Source organism: Columba livia, chromosome 4, assembly GCF_036013475.1.
Source record: "Columba livia isolate bColLiv1 breed racing homer chromosome 4, bColLiv1.pat.W.v2, whole genome shotgun sequence".
Lineage (NCBI taxonomy): Eukaryota > Metazoa > Chordata > Aves > Columbiformes > Columbidae > Columba > Columba livia.
The window spans coordinates 24,460,818-24,477,826 of record NC_088605.1 but is presented as its reverse complement, the minus strand read 5'-3'; the positions used below and the strand labels follow the sequence as shown (position 1 = coordinate 24,477,826).

At 36.4% G+C, this 17,009-nt stretch overlaps 1 protein-coding gene across 13 annotated transcripts in view; it reads right to left on the bottom strand.

Annotated features, from left to right (window-relative positions):
- Nucleotides 1–17,009, bottom strand: part of KLHL5 (kelch like family member 5) — a 59,151-nt gene that overhangs the window by 23,744 nt on the left and 18,398 nt on the right. For 8 of the 13 annotated variants that reach the window (XM_065062626.1, XM_065062627.1, XM_065062625.1 and 5 more), the window contains 3 exons: nt 9,342–9,524; nt 1,935–2,071; nt 1,290–1,486 (listed from right to left, as the gene is read on the bottom strand). In XM_065062626.1, coding sequence (XP_064918698.1) covers nt 1,290–1,486; nt 1,935–2,071; nt 9,342–9,484 — 477 coding nt within the window. In that variant the 5' untranslated portion in view covers nt 9,485–9,524. Of the gene's footprint in view, nt 1–1,289; nt 1,487–1,934; nt 2,072–9,341; nt 9,528–17,009 lie in introns of all 13 variants that reach the window. The other 5 variants (XM_065062623.1, XM_021286040.2, XM_021286035.2 and 2 more) reach the window with 1 other exon arrangement.

The window sequence follows — 17,009 nt, the reverse complement described above, 5'->3', positions numbered from 1 at the left end:
AATTCTTATTTTCCAAAAAAGCATAAGCCACATTTGTCTTTACTGTTTCATCTGACTGTCTACCTAATTACAGTTTCCTTATTTTTGTCTGACCAAAATGAAGATAACGAATAGAAACATTTAAGTTCCAATCTGCCCACTGTTTATTGACCTGGTTTGGTAAATTTCACTTTGTAGATGATTTTAAATAGACCAGAGAGATCCACTCACTGAGGAAGTACATTGTATCATATTAAAAAAAAAAAGAGCTATTTTAAACTGTTACACATACTAAATTGTTTTAAGCCAGGAAGAAATAACTAAAAAAAACAGAGAAGGTTTTAAACCAGAAAAAACTATGTTGGCAAGAGGAAAAGCCATGGATTTCCAACAGTAATTACAAGACAGAAATTACATCTCTTGGAACTACACCAATAGTGTAACAGCAATGCAACGCCACACAAGCAAATTAAGTACTATCTTCATTTCCACATCTCTTACGCAGTATCTAGATGCCCTCATTCAGGTCCCAAGAGCTTACACAGGTGAAATTTCATCAAGAAGAGAGAAAAATGCCTCACAAATTGCAAAGAACAGATTAACTGACTTGCTTGAGAAATAGTTCTTCCTTATTCTGCTGACAACATCACTAAAATAGGCTTGTGAGAAGGAAGAGAATGTTTTACATTAAAATAAAAGGATGACTACTAAGAAAATGAAGTTTAACTAAGTTGGCAGGTCAGTCTTTCTAAAATTAACTCTGAAAACATAATTGGTTAATTTGTACTTAGCCACACATTGCCTAGCTTCAGATCAAATTGTTTGATACCACTCTGATATCCCAGTACTAAGAAACTAAGGATAATGCAGAATCTATATTGCTGAATGCCCATATTCATATCCCAGGTCTAACTTAGAACCTGACTGCTCCAGCTCCTTACAAAGTAAGAATTGTATAGTTTCAATTAGTAACGTGTTATTTTGGACTAGATGATGGCAGCTTGCTGACTGTTATGTTTGTTGGTTTTGACTGACAGAAACAGGAACAAGCTTTTGAATTACTTTATTCAATGCATATTGCACAATCCCATTACTGTTAAAGGGAACCACTAATGCTGCCCATTTCCTTCAGACTCTAAACCAGCAACTTTATAGTTATTTTGTCATTTCTCATCATGGGAACATATGTGCATTCTTGCTTGGAAAATAATCAAGGCTTTCTGGGGGAAAAACATTAGTATTTTATTCAGGCAAACATTCTGTATTTTCTTTACTAAATAAAGCAGATGAGACTTAAAATAACAACGTACCATAGTGTAATTGTGAGCCACCTTGTGCAAGTCAGTGCAACCCTGTGCATCGGCAAAAGATCGGATTCCAAGGCAATTGGACGGGTGAAGCTGCTTCATTAGGAATTTACAGCATGCTTCTACAACCTGAGAGAGCTGCAGAAGGCAAGCTGTAGACAACAGGCACTCAATGTTATCTTCTTTTAATTCAAGGCGACCTAGTAACATTAAAAAGTAGATCACATAATTTGGCTCTTATCATCATAAATTCCCTAAAACTCAGAGGCAATAGCATTATTTACCGATTATATGACAGAATATGAGGCTTAGCCAACATCACCCTCAGCAACAGCTAACCAGCTTTCCAAAATTATTACCTATAATGATGTAACAAAAGTGAATCCTAGTAAGGTTCCTTTTTTTGCCAGTCATGATTTATTTAAAATATTAATATGATTTGTTAACTACCAGAATATAGTATTATCGGAGAAACTATATCCTACCAGGTTGCCTCAGGTAACAACAATTATTATTTATTTTTATTTATAAGGAATTAAAGAACGTGAATGATAATTTCTAAAGAGCATTTCAAATCTAGAAATGGAATATATAATGGTCACAGGAGGACAATACATTACATGAAACTCCCATTTTCATTCTAATTACCTGTATATGCATATTGAACCAGAGCCCACAATGCATTTGGCTCCACACCTTCCATCTTAATTTCTTCCTGTCTTGCTTCCCTTACGTCATTGGTGAACATTGCCGCAAAGTAATCCGAAACAGAGGAAAGAACCAACCTGAGTACATCATGTGGGAGAAAAGGAGAGAGAAAAAGAGTGGAAAAGAAAAAAACTTAGTCAACCTGGTGTTTGTTAATTTATGATTCATTACTTTGCCCTTTGAAGAAACACTGTACTGAGAAAAACATTTAAAAATTGACAAACTGCTCCATGCTCTAGTTCCCCACTATGAATAATGAAGTACTGTTACTGAATCTACATTTGCTGCTGAAGTAAATTAATTACTCTTTCAAAGCTCGATGTCTTTCAACAGCCAACACAAAAACAACCCACAAAACCTACATGAATTGGAAACGGAATATAAATACACATTATGAAAATAAAAAAAAAAATCAAATTGACTTCTACTTATATTATGTCCGTTAGATTTTTAAACGTGAAAGAATGACTTACTAGTCCTTTTCAAAGTGCTTTAAAACGCTTTTACTCTTGGTGCACACATATGCATTAATTTACTAATACTGATCGCAGAACTAGGCACAGTAAACATGGAGATGGTACAGAGTTACCTCTTTTATGGGTGTGTATTTAGCCCTTTGTTAACAGTTCTGAGTATTTCAAGATACTAAGTTGACAGGTTACTGCACAACAGACATTTCATTGGATTATTGACAGCAAAGCACTGAGTATATTTAACAATGCCACTCCACAAAATGTGCAAAAATGTTGATGTCTCAGTATGTGTACACAGGACTAGAGCAAAAGAGAAAGGAAATCATGTGGAGCAAGAATATTCAACCCATAGTTCTGTTGTATGAGACCTACCATAACTATTCATGAGGTCTGCAGGTCTCTTTGCTAAGAGACCTCCAGGAACAGCTTTGTGGTTTGGATCAGTTTTTGCACTGCAGCAATTCACTGCTGCCTTGCTCACAGGCATTCATATATAAATACACTCGCACATGTGCTGAGCTACACAAACAACACGTCCAAGAATCAAGCCTACTGCAAACACACTACACAGTCCATCTGCATACATTCAATGAATCTAATACTTCATGAAATGTCAGCTTATTCTGTGCTGAATCGTTATATTGACTTGTTAATATGACAGGTCAGGAACCACAAAACAGTAAAATTAATTTAAAAGGTGAGCACCAGTGCTTAGGAGTAACTCTAAACATATATTAATGGGGAGGATTTGCACATACATACACAAAGTCATGAACTACAAAGAACTGTCTCTTAGTTAATTCACTGCAAAGTAATAAACTATTTGACTAACTTGACTACCTTTTCCTTGCTGATTTTCTGACCATTGACCGTTTGGTCAGGCCTACAGTAGGGTAACACTTTTTTCCTACTTGCTGAGACAACAGAGTTGTTTTAAGAGCATACGAGGAAAACATTAATTTTATTTTGATTTCTTGTATGATTGAAGTTTTGTAATGAGAAATAAAGTTCTGTTCTTTTACAGAACATATTCGTCTTGAAATATGAGGTTTATTCTGTGGCTGACTTATTGAGAAAAATTAGAACATTCTGTCAAGGTTGTGTCCAGGCATCACTTCTAGGCATTTTAACCTCAATGACACCTGCAGTTGAACAAAAATACTGCCTCCTAGAGATGTACAGAAGTTCAGCTAAATTAGAGAGTGCATTAATGTAATGATCACGGGAGAGTTTCTGCAACTGCTTTTGATGCTAGCATGAGATAACAAGATCAGATTTGCATGTAACAGGGGTTCTCATTGGAAGGGAAAGCATGTAGATGGACAGATACAGATCTGAGCAACCCAAGTATCTCTGGAGGTCAGAATTCAAACCAGAATATTCACCTCTGGCAAAACTGGCTTGAACTTCTACATGTGTAGAAGTTTGAGCTTGAAAAAGAAAGGTCTCTTTGATGGAAAACCGAAGTTAAAATCTGACACTAACACAGCTGGGGGGGGTGGGAAGGAAGTTTCCTCTTTTTTTTTTTTTTTCTTCCTCCAATAGGGCAAATTACTTAGTTAGTTGCACTATTAATTAGAAAACGGCTGAACTGTACATATCTTAGCAACAACTATTGAGGAAGTGCCGAATAACAACCTGAGTCTCCAGACAAATACCTTCTTACCAGCTGTTTGATATCAACAAATTCCTCCCTGTAATATTCAGTCTCAAAGTCCTCCAAAAGAAATTACTAGAAATTTAAAATACAATCCATTTACTATTTTTAGAAACTTGTGTTTGGGTTCATGAGAAGGTATGCATGCTTCACAGTGTTAAGTGATTTCCAGAGGGTGACTTCCATGTGCCAAAACAGGATGTGCAATCCAGGAGCAGATTAATACAAGTAAGATGCCACAGCATAAATTATATCGATAATAATTTTGTAATAATTTTAGCCAAGGAGTATGTTCACAATGAAAAAAAAAAAAAAATCTTAGAACAGTATCCATACTTTCTCTTAATTCAACTAATTTAGAAAAAAAGTTATTTCAAAGAAAGAAAGGAATTAAAAGACAGTGGCCATGCATCAAGGTGACACTGAGTCAGCATAAAACAAAACAAAGGCAGACTTCCAGCCAACTGGCCTTTTCTCTTCCTAGGTTTTTACCACTGCTCAATAACAATCAATTACTACTTTACTAATGCCATTTGACACGCACTTCTTCATTGATCTGTTAATCTCATCACTAGTCACTGATTTTTCTTTCAGACTTTTTTTTTGTATTGTCTGAAGTTAAACTGCAGTCCTACACACCGATTATACAATGTAAAGTAGCTAATACATTCATATAACTGAAAAGATCCACAGAAGACTTTTCCCATTCATATTTGACCTTTTTTGCTAAAAAAGCGCTAGATGAGCTAAGTGACAAGTGTGATTTTTCAAAAGAAAAATCTGTGCAATTATGATAAAACTTACACTTAGAATCACTATCTCCTTGTTAAATAGGGCCATCATGGCTCTGTAAGTATTTAACATAAGGAGAATCTGTGTTATTTATTAATAATTTAAATTAACATATTCATCCATATCAAGAGTTCACTGGTAACTAGGGATGCTACAAAATACTGCCTTTCCTCAGTTTCAAAACTGTAGAAACCTATGGGGTTTGTATTCTGAGTTTGTAGTCTCTTTTCTTCCCTATGAGTAATATTTCTTTTATAATTGGCCCAACTAAAATGCCTATGAAATCAGTATATATTGACATTAGAGAGGCCTCTAAACAGCATTAAAAAAATTTATATATTCAAGAAAAAGCCTTAATACAGTTGGCATTGTATTGTTTGACTGTGGATGTCAAACATTTTTTACCTTTATTCTCCTTCTTACCCAACTACCAGCTCCTGCCAAACACTCAATTCTACATAGATAAGATTACAAGAATTTGGCTACTGAATTACATACACTAGGTTGGCTGTTCTTTTTCAGTGCACAGGAAAAACGCAGAGAGAATGGAACACATGAATATCAGAATTTTTCATCTGGGAGATCATAAAATATCTGAACAATCTCTACGGAAAAACACTCAACAGCTACAGGCTAAATACTGACAAAATCTGGGTGTTTCAGTAAGTCTCCTTGCTCTTACCAGAGGTACCAAAGCTACTGTTGTTTGTACTGGTCCAAAAATAGAAAGATCCACTATGACAGCTTAACTAATTTTGAAGAGTTTTCTACTGAGAGACAGTAAAATATGTGTAAGTAGGGTGGCACGCCTGAATTAAATTGTACTTCTTGTTGGAATTGCCACAAGCTGCATCACCTAGACAGTTTTCCAGGTCTTCAAAGCAATTATGTAAAATGATGATGGCTGTCAAACGTGGCAATTTACAGATTTAGTAGGTCCCAACCTGATTCACCTGACAGACTGAAGTGAAGCTCCTTCACATCTTAAAGATAAAAGGGACATCTCCTAGGCAACTCCTTGTTTGTGGCTGTATCATAGCTGAAAACAGTCCTGGGGAACTCAACACCATACTAATTGCATTCACCCAAGTTGTAAGGTGAAACTGAATAGTTCATGCACCCTAGAATGAAGCACCTCATACACTGGTGGCTTCAGCTGGTTTCTATTCTTGATAACAAAGCGTGACAGTAACAAAAAAAATATATATATATATGATAGTGGTACTAATATATCTATATTTATTTTAATTAAATTTGTTTAAAAGCAAGCAATACCTAAATATACATGCAGCATGTTTAAGCAATTTCCAGTTATAGCTCTCTTCCAGGGAAATCAAACCTTTCAAAATTTGTTTGCTGCTTCTGACATTGAAATGATGATTACAATAAACCTTCTAGTGATTTTTTTCAAAACAACCACACTGTTAGTAGCAATGCCACATTTTTAACCTAGAGCTATCAGAGAACTGCTTTTTTATATACTTGACTTTTTAGAAAGACACTTTGTGTTAAACCATTTAGCTAAAACAAAAAGAGGCTGCAGTGAAAAATTTACGAACTAAGGCAATACAGATTGTGAAAGAATGGAAGTATTATTGGGCAGTATGAAAAAGAAGTACAAATATAAATAAGCCTTGAGATAAAAATATGTCTGCAAACCAGGATTTGTGCTCTTCCAAACAAGCTTCCTAACCCCTAGAGTGCAGAAGCTTCCATTTCCCTCCTTCAGTCCCATGTCTTTTGTATTTCCATCTTTCACTGTCAAGAGGAAGAAAATGGCTCTGCACAGTTTTCCAGATTGCTGGTTAAAGGATGCAGAGCAGGTTTTAAATCTCCTCTGGCCAGGCATTTACACAGACCTCCCTTTTCTCAAGTGATTGTGCTGAGCAGCTGTTTATTACAAAACAAAACAAACTTTTATTATGGATATAGCAGTCAGGTGAATGTAATAAATAGGGACGTAACAAATGACATAAGACATCCAAAATTGCAGTGGACACAGAAAAAGCAACAGATATGAAAAACTTAGTGAGCGTGATTAATAATAATAATGAAAAATCTTCTTTCTTACCAATTCTATGTGACCATGTATTAAGAAAACTCCTTTTATATATATTTCATAAGAAAAAAGAAAAAAAAAAAGCTGTCCAGTGTGAACTTTCTGTTTTCTTACACATCTTAGAATGCCAAGCCTTTAAGCTAATACCTATTTAGTACATCTTTTGTTGCTTATTAAGTCTTAAGATAAAATAATCACTCGTGTTCTGAATACACTGACTGCTCCAGCCTGCAGCCAATACTAAAGAAGTCAGAACGTGGATTCAGGCAGTAAAAAAAATCCTAGAGAATTTTTGTCTTACAACATAGGGTACTGCAAGTACATAAAGCCAGTCTTCTTACTGAATTTCTATAAAATTTGGAAGCAAATTTAAGATTTCCATCTTCATCTTTCCCACTATGGAAAAATTTAATTTTCAGTGAGGTATATTGGACATGCAGAGATGAAGAGACTAGTTACTGCTACACTCCTTTGCGAAACACAACAGTAAGAAAAATAACTTATTCTGCAAAAGGCAAAGCTTCTTTCTAAGTTGCTCCAACGTTATAAAGTGAAGTAAGGACAATCATAAGTCTCCCACCTCTTGCTACAAGCACAAGGTGTGTTTCTTTGGCCTTAACTTTCAGGCATATTTAAAACACAATATACCAACCACAACAAGATGTTTCTCCTCTTAAGAAGACCAGAGCAAATAACAGGTGGTAGCATATGCCTGATGCTTTACAGAAATACCATAGCAGACACTGGAGGAGCAAAGCCAGTTCCCTAAACAAGAAACAGGTACAAACCACATTAAAGAACTTTTTAGCATACAGAATATTGTCTTTCTGTTTATCTTGTTGCAAAAAAATCTTCCAGTCCTTACAAGATATTTGCAGCTGTCTTCTGCATCCTTCCTACAACTTCTAGCTATTACATAAATAATTCTCTGGAACTATGCACTGTAAAGGTGCTACCTTGGTCACATAAGGAAATACAATTTTTCCTTATTATAAGCACTGTTTTCCTGTTTACAGCACTCCAAAACTCTCTGACTTCTGTAGTGGGTGCAAACCTACTAGTGGTGTGTGCATGCCCTGTTCTCATCCGATTCACTCTTTACACAGGGACAATGAAGTTTTGCAACTAATGTGAACAAACTGAAGATCGATCTTAAGCAACTCTGTAGCCACAGGAAAAGCCAAATCATCTTGGTCACCCTGTTGTCTCTCCAAGAAGGATTTATCATCACCCACAGCTACATGGCTCTAAGTGTTTACGACAGAATTCAAGCCAGGGGTTGGGTGAAGAATAGGACCACTCATTTCCGCAGTAAATGCAGTTAAGATTTGCTTACATCAACTTGGAAAAATCAGAGATAGTCTTGACTGTTTAAAAATGAAGTTTCATAAAAGTAAGTTTCTGAGACCAAGATCAAGTTATGGTTTAAGTGCTCCTCAAGTCGGTTCCCATCCCCATGCTACCATTCCCTCAGTTGTGCCAGCACAACAGTGTGGATGATATCTGAACAAAAGCAGAGACCTCGCTTTTTAAGAAAAATACAAAACCCAAACCAGCAACCTCTCCCTATGTTTTTATTACTATTACAGTATTAAGCTGTGGTTTCACTGTGAGGGTAGGAATGAGTCAATAGAAATCAGGAATGCTTTAGGCTGCTATTTCTGTTGTAGACCTAATCTTATGAAACCAGAGCTTAATTATACCTAGGTTCCTATTTGAACTATTAATACTGTGCATTCACTACTGTAACGTGCTTCAGTCATTCATACTTTTGTTTCACAATCTTTGGTATTTTCCTAGCTTTTAAGTGGCATGCTATATGATCTGTTAATTACACAGATGACAGATAGAGGGCTAAATTAGATCAAACACTACCCTAACACTAAGCGTCAGTGTTCAGTAGCCTGCTATCAAAAGACTCTTCTTACCACAGGAGCAAAACAACTTTGTGGACAGAAGACTGTCCTTATTGCTAATTATTACTCCAACAACTTAATTGTTAATACAAAGAAAAGGTTAAATCTATGAAAAAAATGTTATGCCAAATTTTGTACAGAAACCACTACTACTTATTCTGAGGGTGAATTAGGGACTTTGGGGTTTTTATTTTGTTATGCAAATACCTTACTAGAAGCTTGAAGACAAAGTAGGACAAGAAGACATCACAACTATTTTTGATGCTGTATCGCATACAACAGACAGAAATTAACTTCTAGTTTCCAAATAAATGTTAAAAAACATAAGCATGTTTAAAGTATTCTAAATTGTTAATGATGGCCTGACCTTTTTTTAAACAAAACACAGGACACACTTTGAAGGTACATTTGTAAAGAATATGAAGTTACTTCAAACTATAATAAACTTACCTGTGAGCTGGAATTCTACGATCACCAGCAACTAACACCACATCGCACAGCTGTTTGTGTCTAAGATAATTTTCCATCTTTTTAAAAGTTTGTTCAGCGTGGTTGAGAGCCTGAAAAAATTCATCTGAGGTACAGGGCTCCATAGTTTGACAAGATGATAAGGTATGACTGCTGGTGGAAGTTCTGCTGAAGACAATAACAGAAATCTTAGTTCACATAATATTAAGGTGCAGCAATCCTATCTACAGATGTGATTTTAAAATTGATGTACATTATTTGTTTCAATATATATGGCCCTGTTATTCTGTTTCTTTTCATATTTATAATTTGTTCACAGAATCACAGAATTTCTCTCTTCCTCCAAACCTTATTGAAACGCTTGTGAAAAAATGTGCTATCATTTAATGTTGTACTCTTCAACTAACACACAGGCAAAGACCAGTCCAGTCATCTTGTCTATAGTGTTGTCAGATTGTTAAGGAAGAACAGAAATCTGCCAAGACCTTGAAAACTGAATAAACAATGGAAGGATACAATAAGGAATGAAACATCTCCCTGACACCTGTCAAAGCCTTTCTTAACACACACGTTGAAGTCTTGTTTCACACTTAGCCTATGGTGGCTAGAACAAAACTCAACATATATGGAGCCAGTAAAAGAGAGTGGGCATGCAGAGAAAAGAAAACATCAGGAAACACACAGATATACCACCACTCCTACTGCATGAAGCCCCGTGTGTCTGAAATGAGATCTAGCACAGCAAGGGTGAATGGGGAGAAAAATTGCTCCTCTCCATACACACAGCAGTTGGGGAGAAAAGCGGAACAGTGAAAACGTACAAGGAATGTATGGTCCTAGGACATAAAGGAGGTGATTCCTAATTGTGTACACTGAGGGAAGCACCTTTTCTTGCTCACAGTTCTTTAACTGACTACTACTTTTCCAACTTCTATGGTACTCGAAGACCTACCATAACATCGGAAGGACATGGATTCAGAAGACCTGCATCCAGACCCCTGTTTTCACAACAATGTCATGAGCTCAAGCAGCATGCTCAGGGATAAGTCCACCAAAGGATGCGGTTCAGTCCTTAGTCTAGTAGATTTATTTCAAGATAGAGCTCCTCAAAATCAAAAGTCTAAATTTCTAAATGTTCTGTAAGATGTTGTGGTTGTTTTGTTTGGTTGGCTCATTTTGGTTTTCTGTGGTTCTGCCCCACCTCCCCATGCACCCAGAAAGTAAAAAAGGCCAGACAACTTGGCACTTTATTCAAACCTAAATCTAGTAATGGATCAGAAATGAGATACCTGCCTACCTACCCTCCTTAGAGGACTTTATCTTAAATAAGCCCTCTGAAGCTGTGGTTAGCCATTTATTTAAGCTGTGTCAACTTTATCTCACCCTCGGTGAGTCACTTGCTCTGCTCCACCACTGGCCCTCTGGCAAGCCAGAACAAGTATTCTTTGTAGCCATTCCAGAAACTGAATCAAGAACGCATATATGTGAAAAATGTAATGATGTAACCACAAAAACCACTACCCTGGCAAAACTGGGTGGCATTCTCACAGTGAATGAGCATGAAATACTCAGGGAAAGCAACTCAAACCTGCAATGCTGCAAAAGAAACAGAAGTGGAACCAACAAGGTACTGGTCAACAAGAAAATGCTTCAGAAATTATTCTTCTCTATCACAATTTATCACATCCTCATCGTGCTGAAACAGCTGTGGGGTTTTGATTTTTGGTTTTTTGAACTGTATCTTAACTGATTCCTTAAATTAACCCCATTAATAATGATTAAAAAATTACATTATATCAGGGATTTGATTTACGTTACAACTTCACAAAGAGTTGTGCAGATAGATCTGTGGAAACAATGCGCTACTGTGGAGAAGGAAAAGTCTTTCTAATCCAGCACTTTACTGGACCGCAGCCTCACTAGGGCTGTTGCCAGCCCTGAGACTGCACACGTGTCCACTCTGCACAGAGCTCAGTGGCGGTCACCACTCTCGCTCAGTAAGGAAAAATAACTGCAGTGGTGTCTGTTTTCCACTAGCAATGATAAAGCCCTTATTCAGGACAGAGCCAAGCTTAGTTCTTGCCCTGTCCTACAGAAGTTCAACCCTGTACCTGTCCTCTAGCCAGTCACTTACAAACAACTTTTCATAAGGAAGGAAAAGGAAAGATTAAGTCTCAGTGGTCCATGAAGAAAACATGAGAGAGAGTCTAATAGTTGAGCTACCTGCAGAAAAGGAAAGATAGAGCTTCAAGGACTATTTATGCCTATTACCCAATGACTGGTTATGAAAAATTCAAATTCCCTCCTTCCCCCAAGTGTTTTACGAATCTCTTTCACAGCCAGTTTGCCGCAGCCAGGACAGCTTGGGAGAATACACAAGCAAGGAAAGAACAGAAGAAGGGAGGGACCCGCTTTTCTCTCCCAGCAGCAGTACTGAAATGCTACTTCTGCACACCTCGCATCTACTAAGAAAATTATGTTAAAGACTGAGGCTGCCAGTGCACAAGATAATTGTATCAAAGAACCCTTTCTGCATATTCCTTCAAGATTAATAATAAATATTGTATTTTTAACATATGAAGTGGAAATATTATTACAAGTATCTTAGAAAGTTAGTCAGTAGGGTTTCCTTTTTGTATTCTTAAACTTCAAGGACACTTTTGTTATTCTTTCCCTATTTATGCCAAAAAGAACCTATCTAGCACAGACTAATTTTTATTAAGTATAGTGCAATTTCAGGAAGATTGTAAAAATATAAGTTACTCCAAGGGCAAGGTCTTTCCCATGCCAGCTACACATTTTACTACCCTGGTGACAAACATTCATATACTAAAGATGCCAGTTTTCTTCAATTTCTCTGTCTAATAAAGGATTTATGTAAGAGTATGCCTTTTGAAATTAGAATTATGTATAAGCCATGCTATAAACCCATTCATTTTTAAAGGATTTTATTTCTTGAAGTATTGTTTGGCATAAAGAGCTCTACCCAATGTAACAGTTGATGGCAAAGCAGTGAAGCAATGAACTGAGCTAGTAAAGGGATGATAAGTTTCAAAAGTAAAAGCACACATGATGATGACTGAATTCACACCTCTCCTTCTGCTTTTATTTCAGACTTCATTTTGTAGCTTAAACAAAGTCACAGCGCCATTTTCAATATAAAACCAAACAAACCATAACATACACAAGGGTTCAACTGTTGGTAAACCAACCAGTTGAGTAGAAATAACAGCAATCCATCTGAGGTATTTTCTCCACCAGGATTTGTAGATAGAAATCCTGTTGTAATGCTGCCTGACTCCTTCGTCCTGTTGAGGCTCTAGTAACCAGCTGCATTTCAACATGTTGCTTCCGTCAAAAGAAACGAATGGCTGTTACTTGCTGCAAACGGTTAAAAGAGACAATGCGGCACTTATATGGAAGGTTGGCATCTGTACTACATACCCTTGGTATAACTGTGTCACTCTTACCTTGCAGTAAAACTACATTTTTGCAGATTCATAGGATTTCATATTATCTTGTGGAGACCTTGACCTTTTTTAGAAGTACAGATGAGGTTATAGCTAAATTAGGTGAACTGATTGTGACAGTAGAATAGTTTTAAATACTAGTGAATTTATGCATAATTTTCAGAGATTTTTTATAGCTATAACTTTACACAATTTTTCAGGAAAAATACCATTTCAAATTTTGGATTTTGTTCCTTTATCTCTGTTCCAGAATGAATAGCCTGGAATGTGCATTTGCTGTATTTCTTAGTCATAATGCAGCATTTATTGCTTCATTTTTATTTCAAAGACAAACACGAAGACATTTAACCTGAGATATGCCTTCCTAAAAATAATTCTAAATGCATAGAATAAATTGAAAAGTTTTGCAACCTTTGTTATAGCCAAAGTTAATACTTTTTGGAATTCATAGGTTGTTAACTAATATGTGTCATTGCTATAAAATAACCATTGTACCTCCTTTAAAATGAATCTCAATGCTTTAAAATAATTAAAACAACAAATCCTGTTAATAGGAACAGATTGTGCTTCTCCCCGTAAGATTTGACAAACACTGATGCCTCTTTTGAGAGAGTTTAGTAGAAGTGGGAGGAAAGAAAGCTTGTGTGTGTTATGGTTTGTTTGGTTTTATATTGAAAATGGCGCTGTGACTTTGTTTAAGCTACAAAATGAAGTCTGAAATAAAAGCAGAAGGAGAGGTGTGAATTCAGTCATCATCATGTGTGCTTTTACTTTTGAAACTTATCATCCCTTTACTAGCTCAGTTCATTGCTTCACTGCTTTGCCATCAACTGTTACATTGGGTAGAGCTCTTTATGCCAAACAATACTTCAAGAAATAAAATCCTTTAAAAATGAATGGGTTTATAGCATGGCTTATACATAATTCTAATTTCAAAAGGCATACTCTTACATAAATCCTTTATTAGACAGAGAAATTGAAGAAAACTGGCATCTTTAGTATATGAATGTTTGTCACCAGGGTAGTAAAATGTGTAGCTGGCATGGGAAAGACCTTGCCCTTGGAGTAACTTATATTTTTACAATCTTCCTGAAATTGCACTATACTTAATAAAAATTAGTCTGTGCTAGATAGGTTCTTTTTGGCATAAATAGGGAAAGAATAACAAAAGTGTCCTTGAAGTTTAAGAATACAAAAACCAACAAATGAAGTCCGTCAAAAGATTTCTATGTTCTGTCTCCTTTTCCCATTCCATCACCCCAAGTCCAGCTCTTCTCCTCTCCCCTCAGCTCCTCAAGGCCTTGCCTCGCTGGGCAAGAGAGCAAATACTGCGGGGAAGCCACGCTGCACAACCGGCTTTGCAGCAGGTGAATTCCGCCCCTTTCCAGTGAAGGCAATAAGCTGGGTTTCTCTCCATTAACTAGAAGTGATGTTATCTTTGAGACTTCTGCCCACCCTCACATGAAAATGAAAATGGCCCACGGGTTTTAAAGCTTCCAGCGAAATGGCAGAGGCGATGCTGAACACAACTGCACAAACTTGGTCCCTTTAGGAAACCAAACTAAAAGCAAATGTTCTGTCTACAACCGCTGAAATTTTCAGGCAACACTATAAACCAACCCAAACGGCCTTCATAGATACACTGAAAACGGTGCAAAATGGGAACTGCAGCAAGAATATCCTGTGCACAGAACTGGCTTAAATTCTTTTTACATATGTTTCTCTAACACAAACTGGTTGTAGATGAAAGCATTAGAATTAGTAAACACTAGCAAAACCATAGATATGGGGAAAAATACATGTTTTTCTCCTCACTACTATGTTTCCAGTGAACACCACTTTGTTTAGCACAAAACAAAGTAACTGACATCAACATTTTAAATCTGAATTCATTCAACCTTTGAAGATCCCTTTCAACCCAAACTATTCTATGATCCTATGAATTAAGGAAGTTATCAAGCATCCTTATTTGACAGTCTGCATTATTTTGTGATAGACGATACACAGCAATACACAGCACAACCAGGAATCTTAAAGAACTTACAGCCCCAAAGGTCAGAAAGACTGAGGTGAGAGAAAAGACATAGAAAAGATTTCTGTAGCCTGGAAACCACTGAGAGGGGGGCAGACTTATATTGGAAGTTACAAGGTACTAACTCTAAGACTGTTCATACAGAGTGATATTGCAGAGTAACTACCACCAGGTACACTCAGACCTTGTCTTAGAATCAATTACAGACATCTCACTAAACTGTTCAAGGTTAGGACACAGCTAATGAATTCTGAAATATTGCTTGAATTAATATTCAAATATAAAAATATTTTTTTATATTTATTTGAATACATTCCCATCGTTAAATCTCCGGTAAAGTAATTGCAATATTTTAATGCGTGCCTGGGTGAAATGAGCCAGATAAAACACACTGCATCCGAGGTATGCTCCAGGTATTTTTTGCGTGATATGCACTGTACCTTCAAGGTCTGTGAACTGCTGCTAAGGCACCCACAAAAAGTTAAGAAAAACAAATTTGTTGCTAATAGGCTTAAATTTGCTGTACAAGTATCTGCACAGCTGTTGGAAAATTTTAAGAAGTGTACAAATCCAAAATGATGACCATTGCCTCAGGAATGTAGGAGAGTTAACAAACAGCAGCAATAGAGGAAGTCTAGGAGACAAAAACAAGCAAAAGAATTCAAATCTCACTAACCTGGTAAACAATCACTCAAGCTAATGCTGGTTACAAACAATACCAGAGTGTGATGTGAACAGCGTTACGGTCAACCAGCTCCGATCCCTGAATCCCAATGATCTGTTTGCACCTCAGATACAGCCTTCGTCAAAGATCTGGTACTTGGAATTTGCTTATTCCCGATGCCACCAAGCTCTACACTAATACCAAATGCTTAAGGCAGCTCTCCTCTAAAGGAATCACATAATGATCTAACGCTGCCAAATGACAAAGACCCAATCTAAATGCTTCTCTACCTGTGCTATATGACATGACAAAGATTGAGGACAATTGATAAACACAAAGCAGTAAAGCTGCTGCTGTCACTTCATGCTTGTAGTGCTGGTAACTGAGCAATACGTTACAGAAAGCAAAGAAGGTAATTCCACAGTTTCTACAACAAGTTTTTAATTTTTAAGTTTTTGGTTTTGTTTTTTCATATATACAATTTGTTTCTAATGAAGGTAACAGGGTTTTCATATGGGAAAAAGGTCCTTTGAAAACGACATAGATGATGGTGTTGGTTTGTTGCTTTTTGTATTTTTCTCAAGTCAATAGATAAGCGCTATATTTTGGACTAATAAAAAAAGGCCATTTAATTAAGTTCTTAACACAAGAAAAATTCCAGCTGTTAGGCAGACCTATGTAGTTACCAAACTGCTTATACATTCTTAACAAAGAGAGTGAACGAAATACAGTTTAAGTACAGTCTCCCCAGGAGACTAGCAATACAGATAACGCAAAGGAAGTTCTTATGTTACCATTAATTACATATTAAATTATACCAACACTGAAATAAAAATTTAACTAAAACATTTATTTTAAAGCACGGAAGTAAAGCACTAGCATGACTGCAAGACAATAAAAGAATTACAAATAACTCTAGACGCTATAGATGATTAAGCACACAGAGATACTTCCAATTTACAAAGTTCAAATCCTATGTGCATGTCCTGTAGTATACAACTCTGCCTGCAAAAAAAGCCCAAACCAAAAACCCCAATGCTGTATCGACTTATCACATGCCCTAAATATGTATCTGCAGTTCTCCAGTTCTATAAAGAATAAATTAGTTTTGTCATATATAAAAAACTTCTCCTACAATTAAGAACAAATTTATAGTAATTTCGATCTACACATTTATCCCTTAAAATTACATGTTTTTTTCTACACTGATTACCTTGCTATGGTGAGAATATCCTATCTGGGGTCATGCTGTGCATAAAAATTTCACATCACCAGTAGATGTTGCTAAAATGGAAGGTGATGTTACACCTATATCATACATATTACCCAGTGACACAGCTATTTGAAAATTCATACCTGAATATAACTTAAAATAGGACCTCTTCAGAGATATGTTATTTACAACTATAGTTGTTGCAGCACAATAAGACTGCTGTTCCAAAGCACCAGTATGCAGGATTTCGTCTCCCTGTAATTCTGGTACT